General features: G+C 39.6%; 3 protein-coding genes across 9 annotated transcripts; 2 read left to right on the top strand and 1 right to left on the bottom strand.

Moving 5' to 3' along the window:
* Nucleotides 1–4,412: 4,412 nt before the first annotated feature.
* LOC107305393 lies at nt 4,413–8,948 on the top strand. Its single transcript, XM_040529818.1, has 2 exons — nt 4,413–4,866; nt 8,651–8,948. The coding sequence occupies exons 1-2, from the start codon at nt 4,448–4,450 to the stop codon at nt 8,652–8,654; spliced, it is 423 nt and encodes a 140-aa protein (XP_040385752.1). The 5' UTR covers nt 4,413–4,447; the 3' UTR covers nt 8,655–8,948.
* LOC102706895 (MADS-box transcription factor 33) lies at nt 5,071–8,657 on the bottom strand. Its single transcript, XM_006663846.3, has 7 exons — nt 8,450–8,657; nt 8,282–8,360; nt 7,966–8,030; nt 7,134–7,233; nt 7,010–7,051; nt 6,385–6,426; nt 5,071–5,386 (listed from the first exon to the last, which is right to left on the bottom strand). The coding sequence occupies exons 1-7, from the start codon at nt 8,629–8,631 to the stop codon at nt 5,288–5,290; spliced, it is 609 nt and encodes a 202-aa protein (XP_006663909.1). The 5' UTR covers nt 8,632–8,657; the 3' UTR covers nt 5,071–5,287.
* A 6,295-nt stretch (nt 8,949–15,243) lies between the features above and the next one.
* On the top strand, nt 15,244–21,591 carry LOC102706613 (MADS-box transcription factor 13). 7 transcript variants are annotated; one of them, XM_040529417.1, is made up of 8 exons: nt 15,244–15,377; nt 16,598–16,802; nt 19,150–19,234; nt 19,878–19,942; nt 20,101–20,200; nt 20,371–20,412; nt 20,571–20,612; nt 21,011–21,591. In XM_040529417.1, the coding sequence occupies exons 2-8, from the start codon at nt 16,618–16,620 to the stop codon at nt 21,272–21,274; spliced, it is 783 nt and encodes a 260-aa protein (XP_040385351.1). In that variant the 5' UTR covers nt 15,244–15,377; nt 16,598–16,617; the 3' UTR covers nt 21,275–21,591. The 7 variants fall into 7 exon arrangements, with proteins under 7 accessions (XP_040385351.1, XP_040385350.1, XP_040385353.1 ...); XM_040529416.1 differs by having other exon boundaries at nt 15,244–15,403; XM_040529419.1 differs by lacking the exon at nt 15,244–15,377 and adding an exon at nt 15,765–15,835.
* Nucleotides 21,592–23,031: the final 1,440 nt, after the last annotated feature.

Genomic DNA, 23,031 nt, shown 5'->3' with positions numbered 1-23,031 from the left:
ACCACATTAGCACTTGACTGTCCCCCATCGCCTTTAGACGCGGCATCCTTAGCCCGAGCCTTCTCTTCAACATCAAGAGACGAAATCAAACCCTCAACGGAATATTCCTCTCTTGTGTTTTAGTGCAGTGCCAAAATTTCTCCAAGTAGGAGGAAGCTTCGCAATAATGCACACAGCCACAAACTTGTCGGGTAAGGTGCACTTTAGGAGTTCGAGTTCCTTAGCGATGGTTTGTATATCATGAGCCTATTCGACCACAGAACGGTTTTCAACCATCCTAATATCATGAAATTGCTCCATGATATACAACTCATTGCTAGCATCAGTGGTACCAAATTTGGTATTCAGCGCATCCCACAACTCCTTAGCGTCAGTCATATGCATATATGACTCTACAAGACGATCACCAAGAACGCTAAGAATGCCTCCTACAAACATAGTAGTGGCTTACTCGAATTCTTTCTGCTGTTCAGCAATCAGAACCCCTTCAGGTTTACCAGTACTAACCCAGAAGCACTTCATAGCCGTCAGCCACAGAGTGACCTTGATCTGCCATCTCTTAAAGTGCACACCGGTGAATTTATCCGGCCTCAGTGCATCGGCAAAACCAGCCATCGAAAAGTCAGAGTGTCTATAATAAGGTTTTTGGATTATTGAAAGTATAAGCACATAATGATTTAATCTATCGCGTAAATAAATCATGACATTGTAAAGCGAAAGCATGGCAGCACATAGATCAACCAACATGTACAGATCTAATCTAAACATGTATGGGAAATAGCTACACACGAATAGATTAAATAGACGCAGAACTAGATTAAACATAATTGACCTGTACCGAAGGTTGTTTTGAAGAGGATTGGAAGCAGCACGAACGACTCGCGGCGTAGGATGTTGACGACGGCGAGCCTCGACTGATCGACGGGGAAGACGAGCCGTCGTTGACGAACAGCAAGCAGTCGCGCAGAGCGCTTCCCAAAAACCTTATTCGCCCTCTCCCGGTGCAGGACTTCACGAGGACAATTGTTCCGGAGACCTGCTTTCCCGATCGCTGGTGCAAGCCGGCGAAGGGGACGGAGTAGACGACAGTGGCGGCGCAGCACAGAGGAGAGGCAAACCTTAGATTGTTTTTCACGTACGTTGCAACGAGGTAGCGGTCCGGTATTTATAGGGCGTGTAATCAGCACGCCTATCACATCGTAACCGAACCGGATAGGCCGCGTGTAACCTATCCGTACTCTATGCTATCTCGCGCAAGAAAGAATCCGATAAGATAAGTTTCCAAAAACTGATCACCGGAATTTTCGTTTCACGCAGCAAAACAAAACTGCAAAAGGAAGCCGCATCTATTTGCATGCTCGGCCCGGCCCGTGCATGGGCCAGGCGAGCGAGCGCGCACGTGTTGCTCTATTTCCTTCTTGCTCAAGAGCCTAGAGAGCACTCTCCTATTTAAGGAGGTCTCACTCTCATAGAACTAGCAAGGTGGTACTAAATGTTCTCATGCATGCTTTTATGAGGTGGACTTTTATGATTTTCCTAGGAATTATTTTACACATGGACCTTAGCCTAATTAATAATTCCAACGTTAACGATATGAAACATTAAAAATTAGAGGTGGTACTTCTTTTTCTTTTTCCGTGTAGTAAGCTGTTGGGTACCTATCGTTGTCTGTGGTACACTGTATTGATCACTTGGAAGATGTACGAAAGAGGCCCACACTTGGAACGGCGTCCATTGAGGTGTCCATCAATGCAAGTAGTGCGTGCGTACGTGCTGCTACAGTAGCGGTGAGAATTGAACGGTCGATCAAAATAGCGATGTACTACTTCGTCCAAAAAAAAAAAAGATAATTTTTGGCTTCACGTCAAACGTTTGACCATCCATCTTATTTGAAAAATTTATTAAATTAAAAAAAGTTAGTCATATATAAAGTATTATTTATATTTATCATGTAGTAACAATAAAAATATTAATCATAAAATTTTTTTAAATAAGACGAAGGGTTAAAAATTCTATCAAAAGCATGTAAATTCGTTTATTTTAAAAGAGAGGTCGTAGTGGGTGACGCATGATTGTTTGGACATGTGTACTTAGATCAATTTTTGGGTGCCATTTATCACTCCATTTCACTCTTCTTATCCTTGTTTGATCATCAGCTTATCGAGTACATGTCACCAGGGGTTTACAAATGTCCACGGTGTCAATCATACATGTCTAGGGTGTTGTGCCGTATACTTTAGCAAAAATTATAAAGATGCCATTATAAATTTGCGAAATCATAGATATGTCATCCTGACCCACATGTCATTGACTCATGTGGGCTCTATATGTCATTGAAATACCGGTGACATATCTCTAACTTTGCAAAATCATAATGGCACGGTTATAAATTTCCCTATAATAAGGTATTTGTTTGATTACTTATCCATGGGCAATATATTTCGTTCATACATGTACCCTAATAGAATAAACACCCATCAAGTCAAGTCTTGGGTCACGACTCTCCGTTGCCATCTCTAATACCAACGACGTCTGCCGTTCCAAAACGATAACTTCAAACTCTTAAAGATATTTTTCCTTAGGGCACAAACAGCAATCAATTACACTTTTATTTCAAAACATTAGCTCTATTTTATTTTGTTATGACAAATTTTGACCAACAATTATCTATAAAATTTTATTTTGAGTAAATTTCACATAACTAAACACTATGACCAAATTATCGCTAAACTACAAAGTTATGAATTGTATCACAAAACTACATATTTGACATAAAAAAATATCCCAAAACTATAATTTTAAGATCAATTTTAATTACAAACTACACATTAATTTTAAGTTATCACAAATAGATTTTAGAGTTTAAACCCCTAGCATATTTTGTTAAAGTACTAGATTAGTGGTATTGTGATTAAGTTGCTCCTAATATTTAGAGGTGCTTTTCTTAAATACGCATTTGTGGGATAAAATGGTTGCTAAACAGATTTGCCATACACCAGCTTAAATATGTAATTTTGCAATAGTTTGGTCAAAATGTGTTTATGAAATTTACTCCATTTATATGGCGCAAAAAAATACTTTTGAATATAAATATAACCACATCAATTTTCTAAAAAAAAAAAGAACTTCATATTTTAAAGGGTTAATTAGATTCATGCCATTGCAAATATCTCAGTTTTAGAAAAATACCATTACAATTCAACTAATGAAAATAAGCCATTACAATTTTTCCTCACTCATAAACATGTCATTTTATACATCTTGATAACATTCGGACCCACATGCACACCAATGTTTTTCCCCATCACCTAAAATCCCCCTGCAGCCCTGCTCCATCTCTTCTTCTATCGTAAAGGGGAAAGGATGTGCTAGCCGCCGATCACCCTTGTGCCACACCATGCCGCCCAGCCGCGGACGTCGCCGTCGCCTCCGTTGGCCAGTCACGATCGTCGCCGTCGCCTCCATCGGCCTACGCGGTCGGCCACCACCGCATGTGCTAGCCAGTCACGGTCGTCGCTATTGCCACCGTCGGCCGTTAGCGGTCGGCCACCGCCACCTCGGCCGGTCGCGGTCGTCGCCGTCGCCTCCATTGGCCAGTCGCGGCCAGCCCCTTCTGCCTTTGCCGGCCGGCCGCGGCCCCCATCGGCCCATGGCGGTCAGTCCCCGCCGCCTTCATTGGCCCGTCGTCGTCGCCTCCGCCGACCAGTCGTGGTCAACCCCCGTCGCCTCCACTGGTTGGCTGCCGCAGATAGGGAGGACCGGCCACCCGCCGCCATCGCCGCGCCCACCTCCGCTTTCCCTCCGCGCCATGACGACATCGTCCATCATGGGACAACCGCACACGATGTCGGTTGGCCCGACGGTCGCGGAGCCGCACAAGACCCGCTGCTCGCCTCTGCGACTGTTGCTAGCCTTCGGGCAAGACCGTTGCTTGCCTTTGTGGTGTGGCGATTGCAGAGTGGACGGCGCTGGGACGGCAGAGTCGACCGATGCGGCCGAGCGAAGGCGCGGCACTAGCCAAAGTCATGCCGACTGCTCTACTCAGCGGTCGTCCAAGGGGCTTTTTGGTCAATACGTAAATACATTGGTCTGCATGTGGATCCAAAGGATCTCAAGGTGTATAAAATGATATGTTTACGAGAGAGAAAGAATTGTGATGGCATATTTTTAGTTAGTCGAATTGTAATAATATTTTTGAAAATTGATATATTTATAATGACATGATCTAGTTAACCCTATTAGGGACGGTGTTCCTAGAAAGGGAAACTACTGTACTAGGCAGCATTTCATCATCCCGACCGATCGTTCGATGAACTAATCTCGACCGTCCATTTACAATCGGACGGCTTCCACGGGCTCGCACCGCACAGCCTCAATTGCGCGGCACGGCCGTTCCCCCACCCATTTCCCTCCGCCGCTCGTCGTCGTCTCCTCCTCCACCCCTCCCATGGCGGCGGCGGCGGCCGGAGCCCTAGCTCCACCCTTCCTCCCCCTACCCGCTCGCCCTCTCCAGCATCCCGTCGCTCGGATGAACTCGGCCCCCTCCACCCTCCGCTCCCGCTCCAGCTCCCGCAGCCGCCTCGCGGTCGCGCGGGCGTCGAACGGCGGCGATGGTGGGCCCCCGGCGGAGGGAGGGGAGGGGAAGCGGAAGGGCCCGTCGCTCCCGGCGCTGTCGGAGATCCGGTGGGGGGATCTGCTCACCCCGGAGCCCGCCAACGCCGCGGCCGTGGCGCTCACGGCCGCGCTCGCCTGGGCCGGCGCGTCGCTGCTGCTGCAGCTGACGCTCATCTCGTTCGCGATATTCGCCGCCGCCGTCAAGTACTCCTTCGTCGCCGCGCTCCTCCTCTTCGTCCTCATCGCCCTCCTGTGAGTGGACGTTACTCCCCCGCCGCTCCCTTAATCAGTCAATCGTGGCCACTCTCCACCACGCCAAAACATAGGATTTTGTGACAATATGTAGGACTCTCTGCTTTGTTTGCCCAAGCATTGAAACATGTTTGCATCATGGAATACTTTATAATTTTGCATTTATGTTATGACTCTGCAAATGGGATTTGCTTTGCAACTGAAATTTCATTCTGGCGTCTGTCAGACTCTGGCTATACTGTTGCACACTATTATGGCACAAATGAAACTTTACCATATGCATAGATTGCAGCGGTAGTTCTGTCAAACACATTAAGTTGGAAGGTCCATGAGAACACACTACACTCAATTCATATGTGCTAATACAACATGCACTCTTCGAATGATAAACATGTCTGTAGGTACACCCGAACATGCACTACTAGATTGAGAAAAAGCAGTTTCCGTAGGTAACTGATTGTGTTGATTGTTGACTATGGAGATCCAACAAAGATATGTATAGTTTGTGCTGTTCTTTCACCTGATCAATGATAGTCGAGCATGAACAAATCATTAGCAAACTTATATTGCCATAATGCCAGAAATCATATATTTGCATTGACATTTTGCAAATTTGTCCTGATGAATATCAAATTGCAATCTTATATATCCTCGCCAAAAAAATAATGCAATCCTGTAGAACTGCATCGGCAATTATGTCATTGGTGATACTATGATATTAATAATTCAGGAAATACCGTTCAGCAGTTCTTTACAGCACTAAAGATAAAATAAAAATTTTGTTTTCCTTATCATTGGGAAACAACTGCAGTTAATTCTTGTTATAGGACTACTTTTTTAAAATTGTACCCTACCGATAAATTTAAAGAAATTATTGTTGGTCATTAATATTCAGTGTTCTCTACAAATAATAGCCTACATTCTTTTAATTGAGGAAACAGTCTCTGGTCTAATTTCAGATTTGGTCATCAATTAATAATTTTGATGGAAGTGCAGTTGCATGCATGTTTATCTTTGTAAATTATGAAGCGTAAATTGTCTATGCTATATATTAGGTTCTGTTGCAGAGATAATAGAGGGTATAATTTGGATGCTACCCCCAAATGGATAGTTTGTTTAAGCAGTTGCTTTCTTGAGAAGCTGAGGATGATTTCTATTGGACTGAAGCTTAAATTTAGAGGCGAAATTTTATTGCACTTACAGTTGTTCAAACTGTACGAAGTACTCCTTCCACTTTTTTATTTGACTTTTAGATCTACGTTTGCTTATTCATCTTATTTAAAAAAATCTACATAATTATTAATCATTTTGTTGTGATTTGATTTATTACCCAAGACACTTTAAGCATGACTTGTAACTTTGCATATTTCCACAAAAATATTGAATAAAGCGAACGGTCCAACGTAGACCCAAAAGTCAACAATGCCATATTAAAAAAAACGAAGGGAGTACCAATTATGGGCATCAAGAAATTGTCATATTTCAAGAAAATGTTGTAAAGTTTCTATCTAGTGTTACCTTCTCTTGAAGCGTTTCATTTGCTGCTTTCAGTATGCCTTCCTGCATGTTAAAAAAAAATCTCTAGAATTACACATTCAGGATTTTAATAATGGGTTAATAGAACCTTTGATCCCTCACCTATGGGCCAACTCACACTTGTCCCTCCACTATGAAACTGACCAACTTAATGATTTGGGCCTTTGGCTCATCACCTCCCTACACCCCAATACACCACTCTAATTTTTTTCTGGTATGAATAAATTTACCATATTCTTCCATTTGGTACACTCTTTGACACAAACCCTGATCTTTGATGCCAAATGGGTGCGTGAACAACAAAATACAAAATATCTGAATATGAAGTAGTTGGGAACTGATTTGGCCAATTTCAAAGTTGGTAGACAAAATTGAGCAACTAGGAATAGTTGATGGGAAAAAGACTATTGACCTTTTAATGGTATATTTCAAACTATTAACTCGAAATCTTCACAAAAGTCTGAAAACCAAATATAAATACCTTCTGTTCTTATGTTTTGGCATAACTCATGATTTTTTTTTTATTTCATCTTGTAAACAGAGAAAGAATGTGCTTAGATGAACAGAAACTTATAGGACAAAACAGATATGAGGCATTAAGACTAACCTTATGTTTAAGAAATTGAATCTCTTGTTGCATCATCTGCATCTGTTAAAAATATATTTCATATTGGTGTTTTGAATACTCTGAAGGTGGAATTAGAGAAAAAAAAGGAGAATAACTATCATACCTTTGTTGTGCGTGTCTGGTACATCCATAATTCAAGACCTTTCTCTAGTGCTTGCAGTTTATCTAGTGTCATTTCCCCTGCTCCTCCATCATATGTAGACCTGCTTTTTTTTTTTTTTCCATTTATCACTTATGAGTTTTTGAGGTAGCTGTACATTCTGAATAAAAATCATGTTGCATACAGTTTTTTCTTTGTGCTGACCATAAGCTCATTATGGTTGCACTGAATCGATGCTGTCTATATCATTTGGATCACTTCTGTTGGATGGAACTAAACCTATTTGGCAATTCCGATGTCAATCATTTTCTAGTATTGGCTTCCTCTTATTACTTATGTATTGAACTAGTGCTTCTGAGTGTCTGATGTTGTTTATTTTTATTTTTTATCTTCGTAGAGTGACCATACTCTGGTCGTTTCTGTTGGAAAACAGTTTGTATGGAAATTGTACTATTTTCTAATCATTTCACAAAGGTTATTAGATCATATGCTACTCCTTTAGAGTGGCAAATTGATCCATTTTGCATTTTATAAATAGGTTGATTTTCAGTATTTTCTTCTTCCGAGCTCTTAAGTGTCAGGAACGACGATGTTTATGAACCGAATTTTAAGCCTGTACAGCCTTATTGACATTCCCCATATGCTAGACTTAGCCTGTTCCTCCTAATTTATGGTATATTACAAGATGATCATGTGCTAAAATTAGTAGTGGCTCGTTTTATGGTTGAATTATACTATCCACATGACTCAACAGGTTGTAGTGGCTCATTAGGCCATTTTTACCTGTTGTTAGTGCAGAATATGTAATTAGTATCCTCTTGAGCATGACAGTTACCTAAGATCCCTTTGTAGTAGACCTATCTCTTCCCTTAACAGGAAAATCCCTTGTTCTGCTACCTGCTGTATGATGCAAAAGTGTCAGTAATCTTTGGTATCATTATAAATTAGGTACATTAATTTATCTTAGGAATTAGAGAAAACAATGCTGTTCGTATCTTTTCTGACTAGAACATTCATTTCCCCTTAATTATATGTTCTCAACTTCTTGTATAATTTCAGATTCACCTAATGTAAATGGATTTTACAAGATACTATCCCCTTTCAAATAGTTACAAAGGATTTTGTTAAGCTTTCGAGGTAAACAGACAGACCTTCCTCTGTAGAGTATCCCTTTCCATTTGACCGCCTGCCACATTGCGCTGGTACCTTTCAACCAAGTTGTGCATGGTTCTTGCATTTTGTGAACAGAAGGAAAGCATTTCAGATTTGTACTCACAAATTACAGATTCTATATATAAAACATGAATTTGGAAACACACCCATTAGTTGCTAATTCATGGAGTTTTCCTTGAGAAGAGAATATGATAACACCTACATCAGCACCACAAAGTACTGAGAGTTCCCTGGCTTTCTTGAGGAGCCCCCCGCGGCGCTTACAGAAGGTTACCTGTCTGTGGACAGGGTTCTCTATTAGTCGCATTTGCACCTTCCCTCTGACCATTGTTTCACTCTTCTTGCAGATAATGTTTGGCTTGGACTGGACTTGAAGCTATAGCAGTGGTACTAGTAACAAAGAGATATTGACCTTGCGTTCCTCTCAAATCGACGTACACATGCAGGTGGATGGCCTGCTTTTATATAGCAGTCCACCTTCAAGGGAATATAAGTACAACCTTTGGGTAGCACTGATTGCTTGTTGTAAGCCACTAAAAAGCATCTTGCAGGTCACTGTACATCTTTCCTCCTGCTCATGTAGATTCTCACAAATATTGTTGTATCATTATGTGATATGTTAGTATAATTTCGATTTATTATTTATGATTAATTTAGCCGTTCCTCTAAGATCATGTGTCACATCTAAGGACTTCTCCAATATTCTTCCCCTTAAAGATGGCTTATCTTGAGCACATAGAGATGACCCTTCATTAATTCTTTAGGTCTGTTGTATGACTTACTCTTTTACCTTGTTTTTGGAAGAATCAAGTTCATGTACGTCTCTGGGGAGAATCAATCTAACAAGTTCGAAGTATCAGGTTTGGTGCATGTGTTTTCATCACATACTGCAGAAGGTGCCTCATATCTGTAAAATTGGATATAAAAATATTGTCATATTTCTATAAAACCGGTTCATATGCACGTTTCTTAATAATTTTTCCTGAAAATTCGGTAAACTTTATTGGTTAGAATGTATATTCTACTGTAGGGTTGACATGGATTATGCTAGTATGCGTCAGTAGACATTCTTGTACAATCGACAGGCAAGCAAAATTGAAGACATGTTTGTGTGCACCCTTAAATAATTCCTGATTAAGTGGTATATTTGTTTTTCTTTTTCATTTTCACTTTTTATCCGGATCCAGGCAAAAACCAGGACCAGTTCATTCACTATTTTTAACTTTTTAGTAGTCATGGCTAAGACTTCATGTCTCAGCTAGCTGGGATCTTGAATTGCCCAGCAAAACTCATTAAAATATTCCAAATTAGCTGCTTAATTTCTAGAACTTGCCACCTGATGAGTAGTGACAGCCTGACATGAAGTGAAATATGGGATGGTCTTTCTCTTTCATGTATGCTCAAGAGAGATTTGTGATGGCCTGAACACCATGTAAATTGAATCACTCTTTTTCAAGTTTCGAGGGATGTATTTTGAGCCAAAGTTCAACTTCAGCTTTCTGAAATAGTTATAATTGAATGTTTTAGAGGTCAAGAATTGTATTCCTCAAAGTGAAAAGATAATGTATTCCCAATATTTTTTATTTGGGATAGTTTCATCAGTTCAGTATTTTGGAATAAAGTTTCAAATGAATCGTATTCAGTTATTCCTTAAAAAGTGTAAAAGGTATCGGACTTTTGTACTGTAGTGTTTCAAATGTAGTCTTGTTGTCCATTGAAGATAGGCTGGTAGTCTTAGTGATTGAAATATTTTAGTTCTGCTAACAGCATTTTGTTTTTCCTTTTTCAAAAGACAGTCAGTGACTTTAACTTTTACCTACCAGTGAAAGCTATTGGAATTATGTTGAGCATTCAGCTACCAGCTGATTCTGTACAACTTATGACTATTTGTTGCACAAGGAAATAAGAATGGGGAAGTGATTCCAGTTTTACCCAACTGTTGCAATGATTATAGTTCGGTTATTTTTGCTTCATCTTCATGGATTATGTTATTAGCTTACTAGCCGGTTGCCTGTTAATGTCGAATATATGATCATGTCACTGAAGACTCTTGGGTTCTTGATGTTTTAATAGTTTAAGGTGCATGTTGCATTGATCTAACATTTCTGAATCAAAACATTAACCGAAAGCTCAAAAGTAATCTGAATTATGATAGTTCATCCAGCTATCATACAACTAGAAGAAATTTACATCTTTGCCTTTGTGGGAGCCAATAATTAGTTATCATGCCATCTGTACTTATTGTGCATTACCCTCACTGCTAAAGTTGGCTAGGGTGCATTGGTGCAATACCATCCATTTGTTTACTTGTATAAAGAAAAAAAAGCATCACAATTGTTAGGCTCAGATATAAATGTCGGAGTCAAAATATTTAACTGAAATGAATGCATGGAATCGTAATCTCATGCAACGTGTCTAGGATTTGTCTTCCACTATGCATTGGAGAATATTGAGTATTGACAATATATGCTTTATCTGCTACTTGCTTTGTTGACCTATGGACAAAGAATGTTTGTTTTACACCTGTACTTTCTCTCTGTGCACTGCTCGGTTTTTTTTTTCTCTAGGTCCTACTGTATGCTTACTGGGAATCTCAGATTGCATCCATTGTTTTGTTCCTTTTGTTTTCTGGTGTTATCATTTCTTGCAGAAATTCAGGCTTCTCACTTCGAATTAGGAGAAAAAAATTAGCATATGTCACCACTGGAACTACAAGCTGTTTGAGATATTATCACCAGCAAAAATGTCTGATATTTTCAGCTCCAGAAATGCTTGAAACTGCAAGTCAAGCAGCTCATGGCCTTTGGGCAAATCAAATGCGAAGCTACCACAAGCACAGTGGTGGTCGTGACCAGCTAGCAGCTGCTTTCTCTACCATCTCCAACTCGTCTCGCGTCAGGTCAGACCAGACGTTTGTTCTCTGCTTTGTCATCTTCTTCTTGTTCTGGCCTGCAGCAGTACACCATGCATGCAACCATGATGTTCTTCTGATCTCTCTTTCTCCACCCATCTCTCTCTCTCTTAGCTCAGCAGCTTCGACTGCTTGTCGATCTGTGATGCCTAGCAGTGTAGCCTGCAAATATGTACCTGTATATTCCTTCCGTTTCTGGTGCAGTTCTTGGTGCAGAAAAGGAGAGATGTTGATGGTGATGATGCATGTGTGTGGCTTCCCGTTTTGGGTGGGACGCCATGGACGCAAGCCTCAGCTGAGACCCATCAGTTCTTTGATCCTAGCAAGCAACTCCACAGGCCAGAACAACAATGGTTTCGATTGCAAGATGAAGAGGAAACCAACTTTTTGTTCTCTAGATTGAACTTTAGGTTCTCGTTTGATATCAATAGTGGAGTTGCCAAGAGGCAAGACTACAAGAGGTCACCTGGCTAGATACTTGGAACTTTGGAAGTGACCTTTAGTTGGCTCAACTGGTGGGTCCAATGACTGGTCACTGACAGGCATGTCCCACCAACAGAGAGGGGGGGGGGTGTAATGTAGGTGGGGCCTAGTTGTCACCGACTAAAAAAGGTGGGCTTGTGTCATAGCTTGGTATGAATGTGACATTTATGTGTAAAATGTATTATTGAACATTGTCATACATTTGGGGGTGTTTGCATTATATATGCAAACTACACATATAGTGTATTATGTATATATAGAATAAATGCCACCATATTTAATATGCTTTCATGTATACCAAACTATATATGTTATAAATAGTAAAGAAATAAATATATGGATATGTTATACCACACAATTTTTTTTTAAAAAAACTGATTTTTAAATCGTTCGATCCGCACAAACTGTCCAAGTTACTTTTGTTTTTAATTTTTTTAAGGTAATAGAAACTTTATTAACTTCAGTTAATTACAAACTAAGTCCACTCCTGGCCTCTACTAACTAAGATGCACATCCCTGAACTTTTATCTTTATAAAAAACCATAAACCATATTCCTTATTCTCATCTTTCATAGCTGTCACCGTCATCACCATCGCCTCCACCAACCATCTCCATGCTTCTTAAGTTCTCTCCACACCATTACTTCTCCATAGTACATTGACATCCTTCCATCGTTTTCGGCGGTGTCACCGACATCTCACCATTAACACTTATCTTTTAACTTGTCGTTTGCAACCCCCTTCTACCTTAGAACCGGTCCTAACTTGGTTGGGCCACTGTCATCCACCTTCTTGCAATTGTCGGAGGAGGAATGGAGACATATCTCAAAGCAAATCTGGTGGTATGGAGGACGTATTTATGACGGTGAGTTGGCCAATCTTGTATAAATCTCAAAATTGACATTGCTAATTTGACTACCGTTCTTTATAAGGTGCCACTCCTTTTGGGCTAGAGGGGGTATCAGTTAAGCAATCTTGCTGAATTTTGAGAAGCTTAAAAAATTCAACTGAATGTTTCCAGCCACCTTTCTAGAAAATAATGTTGGAACCATTTATAAGCTCTCCACTTATGGTTAACAAGCCCAATTAAAAGAGAACCTGGGGAGAAACTTAACCAAGTTAATCACCTCATATCACATCACACAAGTATGCTGCTTTTGCTTTAATCTGTCCTAGCTGTCACGCAGTACTACACAAATACCACTAGCTGTGTACATGTAGCAGCAGCACAATATATATGGTGCATACACCATGCATATATACCATTACTACAGATACTAATTCTTTTTTTTTCAGGCTTTTTCACTACTTGCATGCATGCATGCAAGTATGTATATATGATCCATCCATGAGATAGAGCAGATCGAGAGTGATCGATCACATGGATTCTGCAGCAATAGTGTGCAGCTAGTGCATCAAGTAGCTATAGAGCTTAGGTAGTGGTTGGACTTGAAGAAAAGAAAGGAGGGAGCTTAGCACCGTAAGGGCGTGCTGCTTATGGCGCCGGATCAGGTGCTGCCGACCCAAACTCGGCAAATAGACACTGACCACCCATTGCACACCCTTTCACCTCACACACACACAGCAGCAGCAGCTTTAATTAACTCATGAAAATAGATAAAAGAAAATTAAATCCATTGGATATATGTATAAATCCTATTAACAGGTGTAGTTACCCTCTTAGTCCCTACCCATTTAAGGTGAAAAACACCTCCATCCATATTTCTGCTCCCACCCAACAGAAAGCATAAACATCGTTATATTCCATACGAATGTTAAGTATGTATAGAGTGTGTATTTTCTGCTAGATAATGGCAAAAACATGTATGGACATGTTTCCGTACCTATATGAACGGAGTAACTGCACCTTGGGTAGTAATGCAGCTACGCACTAGTCAGAGTACAAAATAACTTGGAACATTAGCTAATTACAAAAAGGCTGAGTTAACTGGAGTTCTATATGCTAACATCAACATATATATATACATATATATATATACACACACACACTCCTACAAGAAGATTATTGAAAGTTCCCAACCTGCCAGGTTAAGCTTTAAGTACTTTGGCGTCATGCATTTAATCTGAAAGCTGAAACAGGCATGGAGAGAAATGTTCTCCTCCTGGACACTAACATGAACAAGAATGGCAAGCATGCAGCAGCTAGCAGTCAATGCTGGCTATTGCATCACAATTCACAAGGGAGAGAAAGAGAACACAAGAAGCTAGCTGTTGGGATAGGGTTTGGGATTGCATTGCCATGTCACAAGCTGCAGCCTAGTTGTTCATATCATCAGTGCAGTAGTAGTAGCTAGCCATGGTTACAGTGTGTGAGCTTTTGCAAGCTAGGAGATCAGCTTGGTGTATAGTAGTAGTAGTACTACTCCTTCATATGCATGTGAAAATGCCAGGCAATTGGAACTTGCTAGCTAGGAGCTACCACTTGGTTTGCATATATTGCAAGGTGCATGGCTAGCTACAAATGAACTGCTACACAAGTAGACAGGTAGATACATGGATGCATGCAACAAAATGTAAATGGATGGATGCATATACAAGTTATTCAGAAGCTGCAGTGCATGTGTATATATATACTGAGTTCTGTGTGTTAGAATGAACAGTATGATATATGCAGGGTCTATGGTTTTCTGTGCATGCATATGCATATATATTCTTCTCCATGTAAACGAAATTGAAACCAAAGTGATAGAAGATAATTACAAGGTTACATCACGCCCTGTTGGTTTATGTCAGGATTACCTATGGTTAATTAATGCCTACCCCTAATTGGGAAGCATGTATATATAGACACGCATGTGATAATGGTAATAATGCAAGTGTGTAAAAATAGAGGATTTAATTTCTATGCTAATCAAGTTCTAGCTATAATTAGCACCTATATAACTAATTCTTCCATAACTAAGCACACACAACTTTTGCAAGAACTGGATAAATATGTTTGATAAAGTTGACTTCAGTTTTGAAGAGTACTAATTATCTATATACTACCTCCGTTTTATATTGTATGTCTTTCTGGTTTTATCTAAATTCATTGATCGATGAATGTATATACTTTATATATGTGTCTAGATTCATTAGCATCTATATGAATCTAGACAATGCTAGAAATACTTACAATATGAAATGAAATGGAGGGAGTATATAAACATGGGTAGATGAATTAATTATTTAAGTTTTTTCCATAACTATAGCTAGGTTGCCTGTTAGTCCAAACTGTTGGGCATCTACCAATCTCTCTGCACATACTTTTGCAGTGGCTAGAAGCAACTATATGTGTCTAATATCCTCTACAAATCAGTATTTGTAGGCACAGAACTGCACAAGAAATAAAAAAGAGAGGTTATAAATAACTGCTTAAAGAATATATATGTAAAAGAAGTCTAAATAACTATAAATGGTTAAGCAAGATAGCAAAGAAATGCCACACACTTGCGGCCAGTGGCCTTTGCAGCTGCAGCTAAGCTAGATAGCTTAGCCCTTCCTCCTCCTCCTCTTTCCTGCTTTCCCTTTGCCTCCTCCTATTAATCCACCACTGCACCTCACACACACAGCAAGCAGCAAACCCAACTGAAGCTTCTCATCTTTTACTAGTCCAAGAAACAAAGGGCAGGGAAGAAAGAGAGAGAGAAGCTTAATTTGCCTCCTGTCTCAACCAGCTGGTCTGATCAGCAGCAATTTTTGCTAGGTTATATATATCTGTTTGCATGCTAATGTGTTTAGTTATCTGGGTGTGTAGTTCTTTGTTAAGCAGGCACACTGATTCAGCTGCTGGCTGCTGTGGTTAGATCTTGTTTTGTATGTTCTCTCTTTGAGGAAAAGAAACCCTTTTCCTGTGCTTCTAGTTCTTGCAAGAGAAACTGTGATACATGGCTTCCAGTTTGATGCTTCTTTGTAGAGATTGGAAATTCTCCTAGCTTCTTTTCTATATCTATGTAGCATGATTCTTTTCCCGCCCAGTGATCTTGGTTTCTTTTGGGATGTTTCAGTTTTTGAGTTCTCTTTCTTGAAATCTCTCTTCCTTTGCTTGGGCAAATCTTTGAATATCTCTCGTGAGAAGAAAAGGAAGCACAGAACAATAAGAACATGCCTTGCTAGTTCCTTGCTCCTGCTTACCTATGTGATGAGTTTTCTTTGGTCGTCAATTCTATACCTAGATATGTTAAGAGTTAGTTAAGCAGATCTAGGTTGCTTTTCCGTGCTTACTTAGGAGGATAAACATGATTCTTCAGATCTGGTTTGCTAGCAGCTTCTTTTCTTTCCTTTTTGTAGAGACGTGCTGTTCTTGCATCTTAGCCTTCTTGATTCATGTATACCCCATCTATGGTTCTTATTTGGGCTTTCTTTTGCTTCTTTCCTTCACTATTTTGATGAGCCTGCACATCTGAAACCTATATCTCTTGATCGACTACTTTTACTAGATCTCGTTTACTTGATCACTATGTGTCTTCCATCCAAGCTATAGTTTTCTAAATAGAAGAGCTTTGCATATGTGAAATGATGGTGTAGATCGTCCCAATCTCCAAATCTCATCCATCTGTCAAGCCATGAGGATTATTTCATCATCTTTTTCTTTCAAAGCTCTCAGTTCTTTTCTCCAGCTAGTTTATCTCTTTTAGCTGTTCTTTTCCTTTTTGGATGGACACATATGTACAAAACATGGTTGAATTGGTTAGATCGATCACCTCTACACATACTACGAATTAATCACGATCAGATCTGTCATAATAGTTGAATATTTTTTAGATCGATCAAAGTATGTGTATGTGTACTGCAGTCTGTAAATCCCTACCAGATCTTCTCTCTTCTGCATGATCTATATATGTATCAAGCATCGTATTTTCCCTGATCTTGTTTTCATCTGAATCTTTAATTTGTTCAGTTGGGAGCAAGAAGCTAGGCATGGGGAGGGGAAGGATTGAGATCAAGAGGATCGAGAACACGACCAGCAGGCAGGTGACCTTCTGCAAGCGCCGCAACGGGCTTCTCAAGAAGGCGTATGAGCTCTCCGTGCTCTGCGACGCCGAGGTGGCGCTCATCGTCTTCTCCAGCCGCGGCCGGCTCTACGAGTACTCCAACAACAACAAGTTCGTCCTCCTTTCATTTCAGCTCTACTTAATTCAGTACTCGACGATCAGTTCTTGAAATTAACTAGCTACCCTAGGTTCTAGGTTGTGATCAGTCAATTGCTTGATTTGTTTCCGGTCTTAGGATGTCATTTCATGCTCAGAGTGCTTGTGTCGTTGCTTTGTTCTCGGCTACTACTGAGTAAAAGTTTAGTTAGTGATGCATGCTTGCTGAAATTGTGCTATGATACAAAATATTTCAGGTCATCAAGCTTTTATATATTCTTAGATGGTTATCTTGAGTTGCTTAATATATATTCAAGGTGTGAAATGATTTAGGACACATGCATGGTAGATCGAGTGGTTGTAATTATCCATGAAGATAGAAATATACATATTAATCATCATATCAGCTGTAAATGCTGTAGTATTGTCCAGTTCAGTTACCTAAAAAAGGGATTGTCCCTTTTTTTTTTCTTCTTTTTGGACTCATCATCAGAAGGCTGTCAGACAAGACTATATATATTTATGATGTATTAGATCGTTATAGAGTCGGCTCTGCTCAATTGATTTCGCTGGACCAAGAACCATGCATATGGACTTATTCATCTGTACATGCATGTAACAAGAGTTGCTTGCTTTTACTTCTTTTCAGTGGTCACTTATTAAAAGGACGTATTGAAATTGTAAGCTTTTAAAATATATGCATCATGCATGCATGGTACTCTTGAGGTTATCCCTAACTTGATATAGATTTCTTTTTCAAATATATGAAGAATGGACAGCAAAAGAAATTTAAGCTAAGATCTAACAAATAAGTAGTGTTTTTATGAACCAAAAGCTCCTCTCCATTTGCCTAGTTACGTCCAGGTCATCCTTGTTTTTTTTAATCGATATCGATGTGATGAATTGTATTTTTATATGTATGTTTGTTATTTATTTATTCACAGTGCACATATGTCATCTTATTTGTATTTGCAATCGATCAGTTGTAGAAAAATAAAGCTAAGCTTTTTAAGCATCCATGGGAAATTTCTTAGTATTCACTTGCTCATCATTGTCGGAAATGTGTAGATTAGATATGCTCGGATGTGAGCCTGTTTAATTATTAAAAGATAGTAAGCTCCTTCCCAAATTTAAAAATCTAGTCTTGTCAAAGTTTTCAGAATCGATTGTTTCATATACATATGTCAAATACAAATGCAATTGCAATATATATATATATATATAGAGAGAGAGTGTGTCTAGCTACGGTGAGTTGCAACTCACGAGCTCCTCCGTGAGTCAGGATCCAAAAACATATCAAATCACCTCTAAATTTTGATTTATATGGCTCACTAGATTCTTCATATCAAAATCTAATACCACGCAAAAAATTTTATTTTTGAAGTTTTTTAAGTATTTTTTTGAGATTTTTAAAAGTGACCGTACTATATTAATAAAATAATCAATGTGTTATGTATCACTTTTAAAAATCTCAAAAAAATACTTAAAAAACTCCAAAAATGAAATTTTTTTGCGTGGTACCAGATTTTGATACGAAAAATCTAGTGAGCCATATAAATCAAAATTTAGAGATGATTTGATCTGTTTTTAGACCCCGACTCACGGAGGAGCCCGTGAGTTACAACTCACTGTCGCTAGAATATATATATATATATATATATATATATATATATATATATATATATATATTCTCTTCATACACTGCATATATACATGCATGCTGCATGCATGCATATCATATCAGGCGGCTTCACCAGCTAGTCAAAATTAATTATATTCTCTACAGTCCACACATCATATCATACAGCAAGCTCACACAGCTCTCTATCTCTTCCTCCTATGAGCCATTTCTTTGCTTCTCCTCCCCAAGTCCCAACAAACAACTAAGCTGCAGAGCGTACGTACGTAAGCTCCTCTCCTCGCTGCAAAACTTGCACCAAGCTAGACACTGCAGCACCTCCCATATTCGCTGTGTTTGTTCCTCTCCCATGCAAAGTGTATGCATCAGCCATCAGTCACAATCTCTCTCTCTCTCTCTCTCTCTCTCTCTCTCTCGCGTTCATTTCATTCCGTTCTTGTGCTTGCTTCAACATAGCCTGCAGCCATAGAAAGCAGTGGCACAGCTACACTTTTCTTTGCACAATTTTATGCCGAAGTAAACGCTTGCTCGATCACATGCATTTCTGCATTGATGATATGTGTGTAGTCATGTGATGGATGGATCTCCTCATCAAAAACTCTCTCTCCCTTCTCTTGGTGCTGTGAACACGACAGATCCACACGTACAGTTCATGTTTTATCAGTGTTCATGCAGAGATTGATATATAAATCCGGCACTGCGTTTGTTTGTTTTATGTTGCAGTGTCAAGGCTACAATTGACAGGTACAAGAAGGCACATGCCTGTGGCTCATCCTCTGGGGCACCCCTCATAGAGGTCAATGCTCAGGTAATTAAGCTACATGTGTTCACTTTCTTTTTGTAACCTTTAACTTGTACGTTCGGCCTTAATTGTGTAGTCAAATTTGGTCATTAATTGTAAACCTATAGCATGCATATCAACTGGAAATATATAGATGCTTGCATTTATTAACTCTTCGGTAGGTAATTGACTGCTGCATTTATATTTCTTAAGTTTAATTTCACGAGGCTATGTTTTGATCTTAATTTTTGCTGTACAAGTCATGTTCTGTAGGACTATATATAGCTACCTCATGGGATTACATTCTCCATGTAATATACTAAACCACTTGCAATTCTGCACACTGAAGTCCTTTAATTTTGTCTCTCTCTGAGTTTATATATGTGTGCCCTTTTTAAAAGAAAAAAGAAATAAACTACAAGTGTGGTCTTTTAAGCCTTCTCGGTTTGCATTATGAAGTTAGTGACTGGAGAGAACAACTAAAATTCACAAAACAAATTTCACTGGGAGAAGCATGCATGCATGCATTTATCTGCTGCACTAGCTAGGGGATTACTAGCTGGATGGAACTTAATTATTTTTAATGCTGATCAACTGGATTTGCCTGATAGACATAAATACTAAACGTGGTGATTAATCTGATTGTCCCTCTTAATTGTTTCCTCTCAAGCAATACTACCAACAGGAATCTGCTAAGCTGCGCCACCAGATCCAGATGCTGCAAAACACTAACAAGTTAGTGCCTGCTACACAGTTTTCTATCTTAATTCCTTTCAAGAAACACATATCTTGGGGATATGATATTGATGCATGAGACACATGTGATGTGACTGTAACTCTTAGAAGTACTTATTTATCGTTTGTTTTAATTACTTTTCCTCTGTCAAATTAAGGCACCTGGTTGGCGACAATGTGAGCAACCTGTCACTGAAGGAGCTGAAGCAACTTGAAAGCCGCCTGGAGAAAGGCATTGCAAAGATCAGAGCTAGGAAGGTAACAATATTTCTGTAAACGATACCATTTTCAGATGAATATATATTTGCCTATTTTTCACCCTTACTTTCTCTGAATACTTCTTCAGTTTCTGATGCTATGGTAATTAAGAGATCCCTGAATTAAATTAACTGTTAATAATCATTATTTATGTGTTTTTTTAATCTCAGAATGAGCTGCTGGCTTCTGAGATCAATTACATGGTCAAAAGGGTATGTGATACCAGCATTACATCTCATATGTAATTATTGTACATACAAATCAGTATGATCATTCAATCAATTATTATTCTAGTCCTGACTCTTTTTGTTTAAGTATATACTCCCCTACATAATATTATCGTTTTGGAACGTTCTTGTCATGATTTCAGGAGATGGAGCTTCAGAACGACAACATGGACCTCAGAACCAAGGTACATATACTGTTACTGTACATGTATATAAGATGACTGCAAAAATGATCAGAATCGACTTCTTTGTAATTTGCATGAAATTAACAATTAAGTAACTACTACCTCTTTTTCATAATATAAAATATTTGACTTTTTTAGTTACAAAGTTTGATCATTCGTCATAATAATAAAGTAAGTCACAAGCAAAATAAATGATATTTTCATACTTTTTTGAATTAAACAAATAGTCAAACATTAAAAAAAATCAAGCATCTTAAATTATGAAACGGAGGAGTAGCTGATTACCCTATATATCTTGACGAAAAGAACGATCTTTACAATGCAACAAACAGTTCATCTCTGCGTTGATGATCTGCTGATCATGTGTCGCCGTACGTCCTTGGCATTGATGGATGCAGATTGCAGAGGGGGAGGAGCAGCTCCAGCAGGTGACGGTGGCCCGGTCGGCCGCCATGGAGCTGCAGGCGGCGCAGCAGCAGAACCCCTTCGCCGCCGCCGCCGCCGCGCAGCTGGACATGAAGTGCTTCTTCCCCGTCAACCTCTTCGAGGCGGCGGCGGCGCACGCGCAGCGCCAGCAGATGATCCCCACCGAGCTCAACCTCGGCTACCACCACCAGCTCGCCATGCAGCCCGGCGCCGACGCGCCGCCGCCGCACTTCTGAATTGAACAACCAATGCAAACATGCAGCTGCAGTAATAATGGATGAGCTAGCTCGACCTTCTAATTACTTGCAGACACAGACACTAATGGATATCTCATATACTTGATTATCCATCTGGCTATATATAATATAGTGATTGTGTGCTGTGCTGCATTTTGTTTAATTCCTTCCAAAACTGCTACTCCGGCCTACTTGTCATGGACTAGCTCATGTGTCCAAGAAAACCAAATCTATCAGAAGTACGTACTGATGAATTAATATTTCTGCATTTGGGATCAAATTAACTAACTAATGAAAACATATATCTTCTATTTAACTTTATTATGACTGCATCCATGTTTGTGGAACCTTTGGGGATTCAATCTGTATGCATGCACCGGGTGGTTTTGTTTAATATGTAGATTCATATTATTTGTTTATTACACGAAGACATACACCACTATATATATGTGGCATCTCTAATCTAGGATCGATTTGAACCCCATTAAAACATGAAAAATTTACTATTTGGCATCGTTCCAAAACTCCAATACCGGCCCTTTCAAATATCCCATTAATTCTCTCAAATGTGTCACTATTCCAACTTTTCAAGTCCATGTGGCATAACTTTTGCATTTTCCCCTTATCTGATGTGAAGGATGAGGCGAAAAGATCTAAATGCCCTTCTGAGCCCAAAGAATCTCATTTCATTCCCTACAATGAACTGAGCAGAGAGGGAGAAGATATAGTCGGCTGAAGGTGCCTCTCGATAGTGACTAACGCCTACTACATCGCTAGCTACCTGCTACCCGTCGTGCCTAGGTCTAGACATCGGTTCCCCTCATCCATCGCTATTGTCCTAATATATGTTGACTAAATCATCCATCACCAAGAATGAGAGAAGAAGAGGAGAGTTGTGCCGTCACTATCGAAGTATATACTGTTGTCCTTACGTCCATACTCAATCTCAACATATCAATGTCGCCGACAGTAGCAACACTACCCTAGTGCTACACACATCAGTGGTGGCTGCCACAACAACTAGGTCCTCGTCCACTAATGCAACCACATCAACCACAACATCAACCAGATCAGCAAGGACACAATGGACTTCAAGATGCTCCTGCACTAGTACATCTCGTCATGTCAAGGGTAGCTCGAGGTTGGGGAGGAGACTAGCGGTGGTGTTGCTTAGGAAGGAGCTCAATAGTGGTGATGTCTATGTCAAGAGAACAAATGGGAGAAAAGTAGGGTGAGGATTAGGGCATTTTCGACCAGTTTATTAGTGTTTCCACATAGAACATAGGGTATTTGCAAGAAAGAAAAGAAAATGCACCGCACTGGATCACACTGGAGAGAATTAGATATGACTAGATGGCAAACGAGAATGAAAAAGTTGGAGAGTATGGCATTTGGGAACTTGTGTGTTATTGGGAAAATGGCAAATAGTAAATTTTCCTCATCAATATGCTTCCCTAAGCTTTCACTCCTGCTACCTTTGTCCTGGAATAATGGCCATTCTGTGAATGTTGAGACAAATTAGTTATGAGTGAAAAATGATCAAGTTACCCCTCAAATTATTAGTTACTTTTTTATTTTAATGCTTATGGAATTGCCACAAAATAATTGCACCTAGCTAATTTGACTACTCTCTGACACCAAAATTACTTTGGGCAAAGTGATATAGCCGGCTTAAAAAATCAAAATATTCCTCTAATGGATCATAAAGACTCGATAGGAGTATTATATGTCCCTGCTTTTTTCTCCAAATACCAAAA

The sequence above is a fragment of the Oryza brachyantha genome, chromosome 12 (genome assembly GCF_000231095.2).
Source record: "Oryza brachyantha chromosome 12, ObraRS2, whole genome shotgun sequence".
Classification (NCBI taxonomy): Eukaryota; Viridiplantae; Streptophyta; class Magnoliopsida; order Poales; family Poaceae; genus Oryza; species Oryza brachyantha.
Note: the sequence above shows the minus strand (reverse complement) of the source record. Positions and strands in the feature narration are given on the sequence as shown.